At 41.1% G+C, this 14,102-nt stretch overlaps 1 protein-coding gene across 1 annotated transcript; it reads right to left on the bottom strand.

The window, feature by feature from the left end:
- Nucleotides 1-2,297: 2,297 nt before the first annotated feature.
- htra4 (HtrA serine peptidase 4) lies at nucleotides 2,298-11,005 on the bottom strand (the record flags this gene model as incomplete). The annotated part of the gene is made up of 9 exons (XM_080852622.1): nucleotides 2,298-2,484; nucleotides 3,619-3,714; nucleotides 3,981-4,038; nucleotides 4,497-4,611; nucleotides 5,349-5,381; nucleotides 5,511-5,705; nucleotides 6,639-6,843; nucleotides 7,585-7,684; nucleotides 10,588-11,005. The coding sequence occupies 9 exons, from the start codon at nucleotides 11,003-11,005 to the stop codon at nucleotides 2,319-2,321; spliced, it is 1,386 nt and encodes a 461-aa protein (XP_080708748.1). The 3' UTR covers nucleotides 2,298-2,318.
- Nucleotides 11,006-14,102: the final 3,097 nt, after the last annotated feature.

Below are 14,102 nucleotides of genomic sequence, written 5' to 3'. Positions count from 1 at the left end.
GTTGCTCTGTCCAACTTCACCATCAACGGAAACGTGGAGTTCAACTTTAAATAGTAAAACCTTATGAACAACACCTGTGTCCGTGTGTCCGTTTACAGAGGAGAGCTCATGAGTGTCACTTTGCAGCAATGCCCGGGGAAACTAAAGGTAATTTGAAGACCAGTTCCACGCACTACTTTCTCACTACTTTCTCTAACGGGAGCACTAGGCTTCAAATCAAGAATTCATCAGGTTATTATGCATATTAAGTTTCCTAAAGATAAAGGAAATTCTAAATAATAATAATAATAATAATAATATAATAAAAAAAAATGTGGATGTTGTAAACGGGAGATAAGCGGGATAACGGCCTCCGAGCTGTGCAGTTCTACAAAGTTAATGGACTTCGCTGCGCGTCGTGGAGTTCTTTGCCCCGCAGCGTCCATTAACTTTGTAGAACTGCACAGCTCGATGGCCGTTATCCCTTACGTGATAATATTAGGATGTGTAGTGGCATTTATTTATTTGAACACACCTCGCAATAGTAAAAACAACATTACTTCTACAAAAGAATAATGTCACATTTAACTAACTGTGTGCAAAAGCTTAATCTAGAGTGTAGTGTCAGGGAGAGAAGATACATTTCAATCATTTTCTTCACCCAAGCATTAGAGGCAATGAGTAGTATTAGGTCTATATGGGATGCGTGGAGCAGAATAACAATTACAGGATCTGGTGATCAAATTGGGTGAATTGCAACATTGTATTGGCAATGGAGACAGGCAAGGTTGAATGTTATGAAATTGTTACAATGCTACCTGTGTTATGAAATTATGAAAAACAAATGATGACTGACAGATCGTCCAGACCAACACAGAAGCAGTAAAAGTGCTATTTCAGGCAATCAGCCAGTTTAAAACAACAGTATACAGGCATTTAACACTTTTTGAGCTAGCTTTGGTACCATCTTTATTGTTTTAATGGCCATGGGATAGATAGAAAAACACACCTGTCCTTCTCACTAGCTGCCCAGGCTATTCACTCTGAAGGTTTGTGGTCCATGTCAGACTACCCTGTGAAAATGCAAGATAAGCTTTCACAGCACGATATCACCAATTATATCGCCAAAAGACACTGGTTGGCATGCTTGAAAGCTTTTGTTATTGCCGTTGTTTGTGTTTTGCAAGACTTTTGGTAGATTAACTCACTGGTTTTAGACTCTTACCACGCCTTTATCCCATGTACGAGCCTGTGCAGACCATCACCGACAATAAACCTTGTGAAAACATTGGATTTGATTCTTTAGGGCGTTATGGACTTCGGTAGCTGTAAATACTGTGGATGAAGTGAAGGAAATAAAATCAAGGCAGGTCACTTCATGTGAGGGACAAAAAGGAGTCGATAGAAAGATCTAGAAGCAGAGGAACACCTTTCTACTGGCACACACACTCCATGATGCGCTGAGAAGGGGGAGGTGTAGGCAGCATGACCTCAATTTCTCTTTTGATACCTAATTTACATAGAACTTCCACATCTTTGCTCTAACACACCCAAACAGTGTGTGAACACACCCACCCTGGAGTTTAACGCCTTGAGCAAGGCACAAACATTTTGACCCGACTTTGCATATGACTTTGTCATGAAAATAGCGTTTGGTCCTTGTGCTTAGACTTTGCATCTGCCACAGACTTAGCACTCCCATTGAAATGGAGTGCTTGGACAGCTATTCTCTGCACTATCCAGTAGACTGTGACACTGTGATTCTTATATTTCAGTAGTGCGTGAATTTCTTAAATTGACATTTGAAATACTAATGGCTCCAAAAATAAAGTCTTAGAATTTGACATGATGAGATAAGATACTTGGCAATATAGCACACACCTGAATCAATTCCTCCCACTCTAGCATCCAAGTACCCACTTTGTGTCTGATGAAGAAGAAATGGCAAACATTGGGTCGATGTTTTCTTTCTTGTTCCATACAATTTCTATATCGCCATTAAAAATACAGTACCACCACATTAATACACCACCATCGTAACCACAGTATCTTTGGAAACTAACCTGAACATTCAGTAACATAATGTCCAGGCAACCGCAAAAACACTAAAAGCACATTGTATGCCAGTTAAGTCTGGAATTTAGAATTAAGGGCACTGATGTTAAGGACATATCTTAATTGACATAACCAATGCTACATCATGTAATACAAAAACACAAAAGAAAACTGTCCAGGTACACACCGACGTAGACCGACAATACCAGCACACATACTCACAAATCTACTTGTTTATACGTACTAAATAGCTGCTATGGGTTAATACGTCGGAGCTGCACCATTCATTCCACTTCACTGGGGACTACAGTCAAGAGAATATCTTCGTTATCTCGACGCACCACCACTGACAGAGGCTGTCCTGACTGCACAGCGTCACTAACATCCTCTGTGCTCTGTACAGGCTGGTTGTTGATGCTGGTGATCACATCATGGTTCTTCAGGCCGGCACTAGGAAATGAACATGCATGGCGTGTTTAGTTAGAATAAGTTGGTTTACAAGATTGCACATTCTTTAGCAAAAGATGACGAGCTATGAATTTGTGAGTATAGCTCACTATGTTCCTTAGTTGTAATTCAGAATCAATGTTTGAAATTCTGGTTGCTTCTCAAGGGATCAATATCTGTTATGCCTGAAACATAAGTGAATGCTGTTTGCAGTCACAAGCAACATCTTTAGAAAAAATATACAGTATTTAACATGTAGCCTCGCATCAAACACAACAAAAAACGTAGGCCTTAAAAAAAGAGGACAGACCCCTGCTATAAGATCAATTTCAAAATCCATCGATCCATAAATGTAAAAAAAAAAATCATGAAACATAAACGTTATTCATCAGAGAAGATAATTTTACTCATCTACAGTAACAGTAGGAATTCAGTATTAGGCTGCACCCTCGCCAGAGCGATACAGTACGCATTATTTTCCATGCGTGGGGAGGCTGTGGGTGGATTGAGCACTGCAGAGACCTGGCATACATTTCACTCAGACGGCCTTCAAAACCCATAGGGTGTTCTGGTCCAGACCTCTCTGAAAAGGTCTGGTTTCATCCAGGGCCTCCTTTTGCTCAGCCCAGCGGTTGCCAATCTATTTGGCAGGCGGGTGGAGCTCTTGGGGGGGAGAGGCCTCCCACAGAGTAACCAGATGTGTCTCAGGTTGTGTCTCCAGGAGGCTTTTATCTCTTGCCTGATGTAAGTGTTTGCCTTGACTGCCTCAGCCCCATATAGAGCCATGGTGAATTTCAACCATGACGCAGCCACAAACTTTGAACTATGATTTGCATTTGTATTGATCTGGATGTGTGTATTCTGAGGCATGTGGGTGTCTTTACTCTCTGCATGGTTGTTTTTTTTCTGCCTTGACTCCACATGCTTATGACGTAGCTATCAAGTGTCAATCAATACATCTATCAGTCAACTTGTAACTCTTTAGCCCTTATCATTCAAGTGAATGTAGGTGACTGAAAATGCTTAACTTAAACACTTGATTGACTTATCTATCACTGCATCTCTTAAGTTAGAGCCGTTTCCAGTATCGGTGTAACCTTTCTGAATATGGGGGCAAAGCCCAGGGCCTTCCTTTACCTGGCGGCAGCTGTCCCTGGGATGACCTCGTACACATAGACCCCAGATGTCACATCCTGGAAGTCTTTCTCACGCTGCTTCAGCTCTATGATCAAACTGCCAGATGAGAGGCGGTTTAGATTACATCAATATGTACTCATCTACCATGTTATGACAACTCTGACCGCAATGAGTGGCTAAGAGAGACGCTGTTATATCATTTATCGTAAACGATAGCTAAAAAAAACTACGATTTATAAGGCATTATCAGTTGCATCTGCAAGTCATTCAATGGAGCCTAAGTAAAAGGGCACATTTAATGAAAAGATAGCAGCAAACATGCTATCTTAAGGCAGCCTCACCAAAGGATGAATATGACTTACGCTGGTGATAACTGAAGCATCCGTACACCCATATATCTCTTCTTTGGCATTGTCTTTCCTGAAATTGAAAGCTAGGTTTAGCCGTCTTTGAGGCCTGCTTCGGCAATAAACTGTAGATGCATTTGAAATGTGCCATCTAATGCAGCACTGGTGCAGAAATGTATTGTGTAAGATCAAACTACATAATATAACCACATTTGTAATTCCTACTGGAAGTGTCAAAAAAAATGCTCCTTAATGCAATTTAAAGGCACTCATCATGCACCATAGATGTGCAGTTTCAGTAAGTTATTACTGATTAAACAATGCTATCTTAAATGAGCCACATCTATGGGTCTGCTGTGATGCCGAGCCTGGTATAAATTTGCAGTGGGCACCCTGCATGATGTGATCAGGACTGAAGCACATCTGCTCCTGGCACGCACTCAAATGGACCAGAAATGATCAAAGTATTTATGACAACAGACAGGCACATGGGCTGCCTAGAGTGCTAGTATGAGATATGTTCATCGGTACCTCTTCTTTGCCTGTCATAAGACTCCGTAAGGAACTGTCGTATTCTATCGGAGGGGATTGCAAATGAAATTCCGGCAGTGACCTTTAAAGTGTTTATGCCGATGACATCACCATCCTGAAAACATAAGAGACGAAGAAACATGTCATTTTGGAGCCACATCACAAACATTGTAACAAAGATAAAGCCATTAAGGGACATAACTGGGGCATAATTGCAAGAAACATTTCTAGAAACGAAACACAATGCTTGTTTCTCTCTTATTGCCCTGTGCATCTGCAGCACATTATAAATGGTAATTTTTCTAATTTTGGCACAAAGCACAAACAATTAAGCATTGAAGGGATGACCTTAAAAAGGGGAATTTGAATGAATAATACCAGAAATATAACAGCCATCAAAGAACATTTCATTAAATCAGCAGAGAGCTTTTAAGGAGCCAGCCAGGATGTGTATGTATCATCTAACTGTCTAATGGCCTTTCTAAAGAGCACAGTAGGGGGTTGTGCACATTCTTTTTTGTTACTTCCATCTCCTTCCTCCAATACAGGGCTTTTGTTATGGATGGCAATAATCAGACACAAGGGTGAAAGTCTTTCAAGGGCGAGGGATGCATTTTTCTTTTTCAGGATCAATAGCAGGAGTATAAGGAGGTTGCGGATCATCTATCTGGGGGATGGTAAGTTTCCACACATAGGTAGATGTAAAACCGCAGAGAAAGAAAAAAGCCAAACCTTGAATAAATGGAATAAAATCCTAGCTTGCCATGCCTCTGTGGAATTGAAAGGGACTGTATCTACCGTTTAATTGTAACATATTTTCAGAATGACAAGAAGTATGAGGAGAATGCTCACCAAGTTAACAAGTGGTCCTCCAGAGTTGCCGTACTGCAAGAAGAAAGAATGGTTGAAATTTGTAATAGCCAACAATACCACAATCAGCACTGAGAGATGTGTACAAAAACCAAATGGCCACAAACTTGTGCCAAAAATATGCTCAAGGGCGCGTGAAAGTACATTGATAATAGCGTCGGTCTGAATGTATTCCATGTCTGAGTCCTTGAAGCCGAGCTCGTGTCCGCCGCGCTGTGTGGTGCTGATGATCCCAGTGGTCACAGTGTTTTGCAGGGAGAATGGGCTGCCCACGGCCACCACAAATTCCCCAGGTCGAAGGTCAGACGAGCGGCCCAGCATAAGCACAGGCAGAGGGCTCTAACGGGCACAAACACAAAAGCAACACAATGTTAAAACATTGCCTCAAAGCCCCCTCCACCCCTGCCTCCACCGCCACCTCCACATAAATTACTTATCTCACTCCTGTGGATGAAACCTTAAACTCAGCAATTTCTTTTTCTTGGCCTTGTTCATAAGGAATAATCCCTGGCGGTCCCTTGGACTGACTCACTAGAGAGAGGCCCGCTGCTTTAACCAGGGGGGCCTTGCGATCGATCACGTCTCAACCTGTCACGGCCTGTTTCTTCTCCACCTGCCCGCCCAAGGTAGGGTGCATTTTTATTGCATGCTTTATTGCCACCCCTTCAAGGGCACCAAGCTTGGTTCCATTAAAGAAAGAAGTCGCCATGCAACAACTGGTGTCTGATAGTCTGCACAGCGTGTAGGACTCCCATTTGCTGTCACCGATCATTGCACTTCGCATTATCTGCTAGAGGATTTTTGTTAAAAAAAAAAAGTCTTAGCTTGAATTAATGTGATTACCAGTCACAAAAATATATGTTACGTCTCTAGACAGGCCTGCAGCAGTTTTCTAAGAAATATCCTAATAATACACACAGGTCCAGTTTACCAAAGAGGCTGTCACAGCCGTAACAGATGTGTTTGTCTTGATGGTGTTTTGCGAATGCTGAGACAAACTGAAATTTTGAATTTATATGACCAGAACCAATTGCCCCAGAGAAAAATCAAATGACAAATTGACTGTGTCAAGAAGTGGAATCTAATTTTGGTCAGCAAGTCCTCCCTGCCATTCCCCAGGAACATCTGCTGGACTGTGTCCTGAGGACTAATTCATTCACTGCCACTTTGACGTTAGTCACTGATGACAAGCCAACAGCACAGGAGCACAAGCATAAATTTGAGCGATCCATGGGATAAAGGCCTTTTTCAGCATTTAGCCAAGATGCTTACCTCAGACTCTATTTTAATAAGAGCGATGTCTATTTTTGGGTCCACGTCCTTTACCGTAGCATCATAGTGGACGCCATTTTGGAGCTCAACTTTAATGCGCTGCTTGTTTGATAACACGTGGGCGTTGGTGACTATCCAACCATCTTCGGAAACAATGAACCCAGAGCCACTCGACACAGGCACCTCCTGATTGGAGTATGACATCCTGAGAGAGAAAAAAAATCATTTATACACAGTGAACACTTATTATATAAATGTATATTTGGCCTTAACATCACATATGGTCACCTGGGGTTCTCTGTATTTTACAAGGCAAATAAAATCGAACATAGTCAGGCGGATGTGTGGACGGCAAGAGTTTTCATCTAGTCATATAATCACAACATTACTTGCTCTCTGGCCCCTAATAGCTGAGTACAATCTATCAATTCTCGCATGATAGCAATTTATTTTCATGCCCAGATCGCCGGGTCTGTTTTTGCCCAGGTGTGAAGTTCCGAAGCTTAAGCAGCATGTGGTTGATAGAAGTGCGGCTCCCACCTAACAGTCATCATCTTGACTTACATTCGGATGAAACGGTCCCTTAGAATATTGTTCCGCTGATCACACAAGATCAGACCCTCCTGGATATGTGATGCATGCTTTTGCTATCTCTTTTTTGCTCAATCAGTCCCAATAAATTGACTGATTATGACACACTGAACTGTTTGAATTGTTTGATCCTGAAGGCAAATTATTTCATGCAACTGATCGTGAAATATAGCAAAAGTGCTAAATATGTAGATCAATTCGGATAAAATGCACATAATCAAAATATTTTCTGCTAGGTTGCATTTAAAAATATATACATTCTAGAAGTATCTTTACATATCATAGTTACTACCATTGCATGTCCCTCATTTGTGTGTTCAGTGGGTAAGTTGACTCCTGTGGATCCTTGTATTACCTGCGGAAAAGCTCTAGATGGACCACTGCAGGGGCAATCTTGTCCACCACATCTGCAATGAAGTTGAACTTGAAGCGCATGCTGCTCGGGTTCTGGGAACCTGGAAATAGAGGTTTGCAGATGGCTCGATTGGAAACCACACAAAAATAAGTTGAAAACGTGTATGCTAAAACATGATGCCACCACCTCTAAGAGAAAGATCAGTGGCGTGTAAAATATTCAATATGACTCCAATTATCATTTAACTGGGTGCTGACATTATATGGGAACAAGGGGCAAGATGTTGCTTGTTTCCATCCGATGAAGTATTCAAATGTAGGTACAGCATGTTCACTTCCGTTCTTTAACAACACAATCACATGGAAAAAACGGCAATGTTTCATCAGCAACGGTAGTGTGTACTGTGGTTGATACCGTGTTGTCTTTGGGGGTATCACCCTGTGCCAGCTAGGATTGTGTGGCTAAGGGCCGACTGACAGGACTTTTCCCCCCTCCCATTTTACATTTATGTGAAGTTCTTATCACCAAGCTTGGGCCAGCTGTGAGGAGGCTTGTACCTCCAGGGGTAATCGGGACCTGTATACCAAAAGCCTTCCCTTCCCTGAGGTGAGCCGTGGTAGCTAACCTCAGCAGCATAATTCTTCTCCAGACTCCTCCAGGGGCAGTTCCTAGACCTCAGCACAAATATCCCTCTAAAGTATTTTAGGGCTAAAGCTCTGCAAGTTGTGTTTTGCCATATATTATTTCTTATAAAAACATGTTAAAGCTCCTGTAAGTCACATTTAGTCTTGCTAACTAGTCAAGTCAATCAAAGCCTCCCTTTCTTGGGCTGTGCATCTGCAAAAATAATTGGCAGGTAATGCTGGTAATCACTTTAGAAGTTTTTCGATTGGTTAATACATTGCCCGAGGCTGATTTCAGAGCCCAAGACAGAGACCCACAGACCAGTTTAGTTTTTTGAGGGCATCTATTTCAACAAGGTGTAAGGACAGTTCAGCTGAAGTATTAAGCAGTTTTAAAGACATAAAATCTCACTGAAGTGTGATTACAGTGTACTGACAACAATGAAGGTGCTTTGCTGTAAGCTACGCAAATGGCCAGCTGTACTTCTATTTTAACTAGCATTGCAAATACATGCTCTGGCAGATTGCTACTGAAGAATGCTTTGGCTACAACCCAGCAATCTTCCCCGCTAGATTCCCTCTTGACATATCCTGAATTCTTTTTTTCACTCGGCATGTGAACCAGTAAAACCCATAGATGTACAACCATTCATAACATCTAAATTACACACATAACCTTATGTATGCAAATAAGTGCTTTAGGAATGATCACAGGCAGGGAAGGAACACAAGCCTATTGGGACCTCTGATCGGCATAGAATAGGTTGCCGTATATGCTGTTTTGCCTCCTCTCAGGGGTAGTATCCCCTACGGCACACCTGTCAGAGCCAGATGGATGTGTGCAGCTTGGGAAGTAGCCAAAATACTAGAATCAGGGGGCACTGAAAGACAGGGGACTTAGAGACAAGGCATAAAATGCCCCTGTGTATGAAATCCCTCTAGGTCTTGGGTATGGCATGGTTTAGTGCTTTAACTACTGTATGCTGATGGCAATAAATATTGTCATTTTCATCATTTTGTTTGTGTGGGTAAATACGCTAAAAGTTAGCTTGACTAGCATGAAATTACTGGCCTGGCTCGTTTCAGACTGTTATTTTTTCTGTCAGATTTTGACATGCTTCAACAAGCTTTCTAATCAAGGACTGATGATTAATATGTGTTCCTGTGGTGACGGTCCCTGTATTTCTCTCTCGTGTGCGCAATTTTAGAATTTGGAAGACTCCGGCATCACTGTGAAGTAATGAAATACAATCCCATGTAGAGATGCCCTGCCATGCACTGCAAATTCTCTCTTCTAATTACACGCTTTCCTCACTCGGTGAGCTACTCACTATGTGAGCTAAACTTCAGGACTCGAGTGATTAATCTTTCTAATCACCTCATTCTTTTATTGGTGTGCTACCCTTCCTGCGACATCATGCAGAGCTTTAAGCAAAAGGCTAAGGGAAGGCATGAGGACTGAGCCCAGACATGTTAGTGCCTGTTCTGGCTTTTGGAAGATAAGAGTATTTTTTTCTCCATGCACATGGTTCCATGCAAGTTTGAGTGATAGCCCTGCATTAAGCACTGTTGTGATCATATTATCATACCTCATTTCTGTGATGCAAATGCTCAATTTCAGGACATATGGTCCAGTGGTTCTATGTAAGTGGTACATTTTTTGCATTTATATTTCTAAAATAATAACGATAAAAATAAGATCCACACTACTATGACTTCCTCATCTTCTTCTTCTTCTTCTTCTTCTTCTTCTTCTTCTTCTTCTTCTTCGTCTTCTTCTTCGTCTACTACTACTACTACTACTAGGCAACTACTACTAATCCTTGATAATAATAATAATGATCGCTATTATAAATCCAGATAAATATTGTGATGAAGTCATCCACCGGGAATGGAACTACATGCACACATGTAGACATGTTTATATTACACATGTAACTGACAGTGAAACAATTATAAATGTGATATGCTGTCATTTTTCTCAGACAGCCCCATTGGTTAAGGAAATTATGTATTACCCCCGTTCTTCACACACCATTTACAGTACATAGGGTGTGAAACTAATGACATTTATCTAACCCATGTATTTTTCATTGTATTATGCTTATGCATTAGATTCATATGAAGTAACTGTGTAGTACTCTCATATTCAATTGTTTTACAGCAATCTCATCAATCAGGTGAAATGTAGTTTATATTATAGTATGCAGCATTTAATGAAGATCAACACATAGGCTTAGTGGATATTAGGGTAATAGTTCTTCCACTATTCACTGCTGGTTATCAACTTGTCTGAATATACAGGCCTAATGAAGGCTGAGGTCAAGGTCAGATGTAAATGCACGAAGGATAAAGAACGGCCCAAATAATTTCCACCCACCTGTTTCACAGGTGCCTTTCTGTATCAAAATCACTGAAGGTGTATCACTGAGTTCAGCTCGTCGGTTTACGGCTCTTAAACTGCAGGGGCTTGGATATGTTCTCCCATCGCTCCCGCACACGGAGTCTGTGCTGCTGCACACGCAGAAGCCTCGAGATTTGCGCTTTCCAGGTGAGTGTTCACATGTCATTCCATCGCCGCAAACACCATGGCCTCTGTCCCCGCAGAGGGCTCCTTCTCCGGCACTGCAAATTGTGCAGCAACCGCAGTAGTCCTTCACAGCACCGAAGTAGCATGACCCTGGTTGCGGCGGACAGCGGGATACATCGCACACTTCTGGACAAGCAGTTTGTCTCTTCTTCAAAGAGCGAGAATGTGCCGCTGCGGCGATGTAAATCCAAAATACAAATTTAAACATCACTAATGTTCACGATTGTTGTGTCTGAATGAACTGAAATGTTTTTGGACGTTGGCATCCCAGGTCCCTCTTAGTGCTGCATTTAAAAATAAACGAACAATCAAAAATGTTAAAGTGAAAACAAATGCCCCCAAGACGTTCCCGAGAAATGCAAATATATCCGACACCTGAGGGTTGAGCAGTTTTTCCCAAATGTCATTTTTAATGAGTCGCAGTCTCAACTCGCTGTTGTGTATGAAAGAAAGTTTTGAACACAGTTCTATGGCTGAAGTAGAGCAGCAACTTCAGGACATTCTTTAGGAGGGGCACAACATTCCCCCTCCAGCTAAAGTTGATCTACAGCAGTTTTAGTTTGCATGATTACACTGCCTGTGAAATACTACATCAGCGGCTGAAAGTATATGTTCTAAATTTTAAATGTATTGATAGTATATCCAATATTTTCAAGTACTTTAACATGCATTTTCAAACCACACTGCATAAAAATATCTGAATGTATGTTACTACGGGTATTGCTATGGCAATATGATTCAGTGTATCAGTGAATCTCTCTTTCCATACAGTATACAGTTCTCATACAGCATTCATCTCGCTATTTATGTTTTAAAACATGCTTTCCTCGTCTCTCTTCTCCAACTGCTAACAGGCACCCTGTGGACTGAGACCTAAACAACCCCACTCATTGCATCTGCTCATTGAGCTTATTGACAGGGTTTTGTAAATCTCCAGTGTGTGTAACCGACCGGGGATGGGCCAGCTCTTTAAATCAAATATTCTATATTCTAGTCTGCACAGTAGCCGTTCATGAATAGGATGACAGCACAGTGTATTTAATCAACTTCAGTTGATCTCTGCAGTATTTTCACTTCAGTGAGAAACAGTTGACGTTATCATGATAACAAGTTTGACTAGATAACAAGATTTTCCTATTTTATTTATTTCACCACAGTTATATTTAGTAATTGGATGCAGCAGGGAAGAGGTTAACGAAAAGTGGAGCTCAACTGCTGCACACTGGGCATGTAATTAGCTAAACAGATGGACAGGGAAAACAGGCATGTTTTTAAAGGACTGTTTAATAAGCGTGGTCTATGAAAGTCGCAGTGACTTCATGGCTGTTAATGAGAAACGCAGAATGGAGAGGGTTTACACAGATTTCTCCCTTGCTATTCTACTGTAAACAGGAGCCTCATTTATGGCATCCCTCCAGTTTTGACACACTTTACTTGTATTTCTTTTCAGCCACAAGGTTCAGTTTTGAAGCTCTTTCTGATGCAGCAATTACATGCAGTCTGCATTCAGTCAGTTTTCTTTAGCTGCAGATTAGGCCGATCATGTAAACCTTATTCAGCAGAGTTGGGAAAAATCATGGGAAGAAGGTTTGATAACACATTGGATTCATTATTTATGGTAAAAGACAGAAAGATGTTTGAAATATAGTCAAAAATATATCACTGTAAAATAGGTTTCATTTTTGTTCCATTTTGAGAAAGGAAGAGTTGTCTAAGAGTGGCATAACTTTATGTACACTCAGCAAATATCAGTTTCAGACATTTGGGTCTGATCTCAAGCCACCGTTGAAGTTTTGTTTTGATTAAAAAGTGTAATTCAATACGGAGCAAGGAGGAGGGAATTATACACAGAACAAGGTCACCCGTTTAATATTTCCCTCTCCATAAAGAAGGCAGGGGACCAACAGCAGTCAGTTTATGTAGGACCACAGCTAAACCGGGGAGGAGGAAATGTACCTGCTGTTTGTCATCCATACTGGATCTGTTTTCCATCCAACCTAACAGCTGCGTGAATTACTAGAAAATCCTGTGCGAATGATCCAACAGGGAACAGGGCAGCTAAGATAGGGTTGTTTACTGGGGTGTGATGTTTTTTCCATTTCCATTAATCACAATGTAAGCAGGCTGAGTGTAGGCATAGATGAGAGACATCTGAGGCGTGCATTTCATTCAAACGCTGTGACATATTGTGCTCTATGCAAATATATCACTTATATAGCTTTTTGCTTGTACAGTTGAGTCGCTGCAAGCATTAGATGGGTGGATTTAAGCTCTAATTAATGGCTGTATCTAAAGAAGATGGGTTTAAATTCGAACATAGCAACCTTGTTCAGACACAAACATATTTATATATATATATATATATATATATATATATATATATATATATACACAGTGCATTACAAAGGGACTTTATACAAGGTACATTTTGGAAAACTGTCATGGTGGTTTGGCTTTGGTGAAAGGTATGGATCATGGTCAGGTATGAGCCCCATGATTCAAATCTTTGCAGTGGCAGCCCTCATGATGTGGCAGAACTCGTAGAGCCGCACAAATACAGATTTTTGGCTCTGCTTAAGGGCGGTACTTTGAGCTGTTGAGGTCTTGTGTTGAGTCTAGCAGTGACACACGCAGCTCACTTGTCTGCCACTGGTGGACGTTCTGGTGCAGAGGCAGCTTTGTTTCCTTTACATCCCTGCTTTCTTCCTCCTTTTAGGGGACCAGGAGTTACAAAATGGCCATCACTAGGTTAGAAATGAAGTACTGGAATATGTAAAATTGCTCTTGGTGTAGAGTTTCTTTTAAGTTTTATTGATGTTTCCTAATAACAGCAAGTATGACTACATGGTACATCAACCTGGTTTTAAAGGACATTTGTCAACATGCACACTAAGACAGGGGTGATCTACTTGTAATTATGCCCTCCAGACCATGCGATTTCTATTACTTGAAACTAAGCCTTAGCCACATAGCAACGTCAACACTGAGATGACCTAACATAACCGTTACTTTTTACCTTGAGCCTCAAATGTGGTCTATGCGGTGTTTAGGTTCAAAGGTCCCTTCTTCTAATTTGTTTGTGAGTCTGTGCAGAATCAAGTAGCCTATAGAATCTTGCCTAAGGCAACTTTGGCATGAAAAGACCATGCTAGATGTGAGGGTTAAATGATTAACCACCATAAAATGGTGCTCTTGAAAAGTATTCTGTTCAAAGGAACAGTCATTCCTTATTTTCTTTTTCTACAGTATAAGCTCAGTTTAGAAACACAATACAAATATAAAAAATAATTCAATGTCCGAAATCG

Source organism: Sprattus sprattus (assembly GCF_963457725.1).
Source record: "Sprattus sprattus genome assembly, chromosome: 15".
In the NCBI taxonomy this organism is placed as follows: domain Eukaryota; kingdom Metazoa; phylum Chordata; class Actinopteri; order Clupeiformes; family Clupeidae; genus Sprattus; species Sprattus sprattus.
This window is presented reverse-complemented; position numbering and strand designations above follow the sequence as displayed.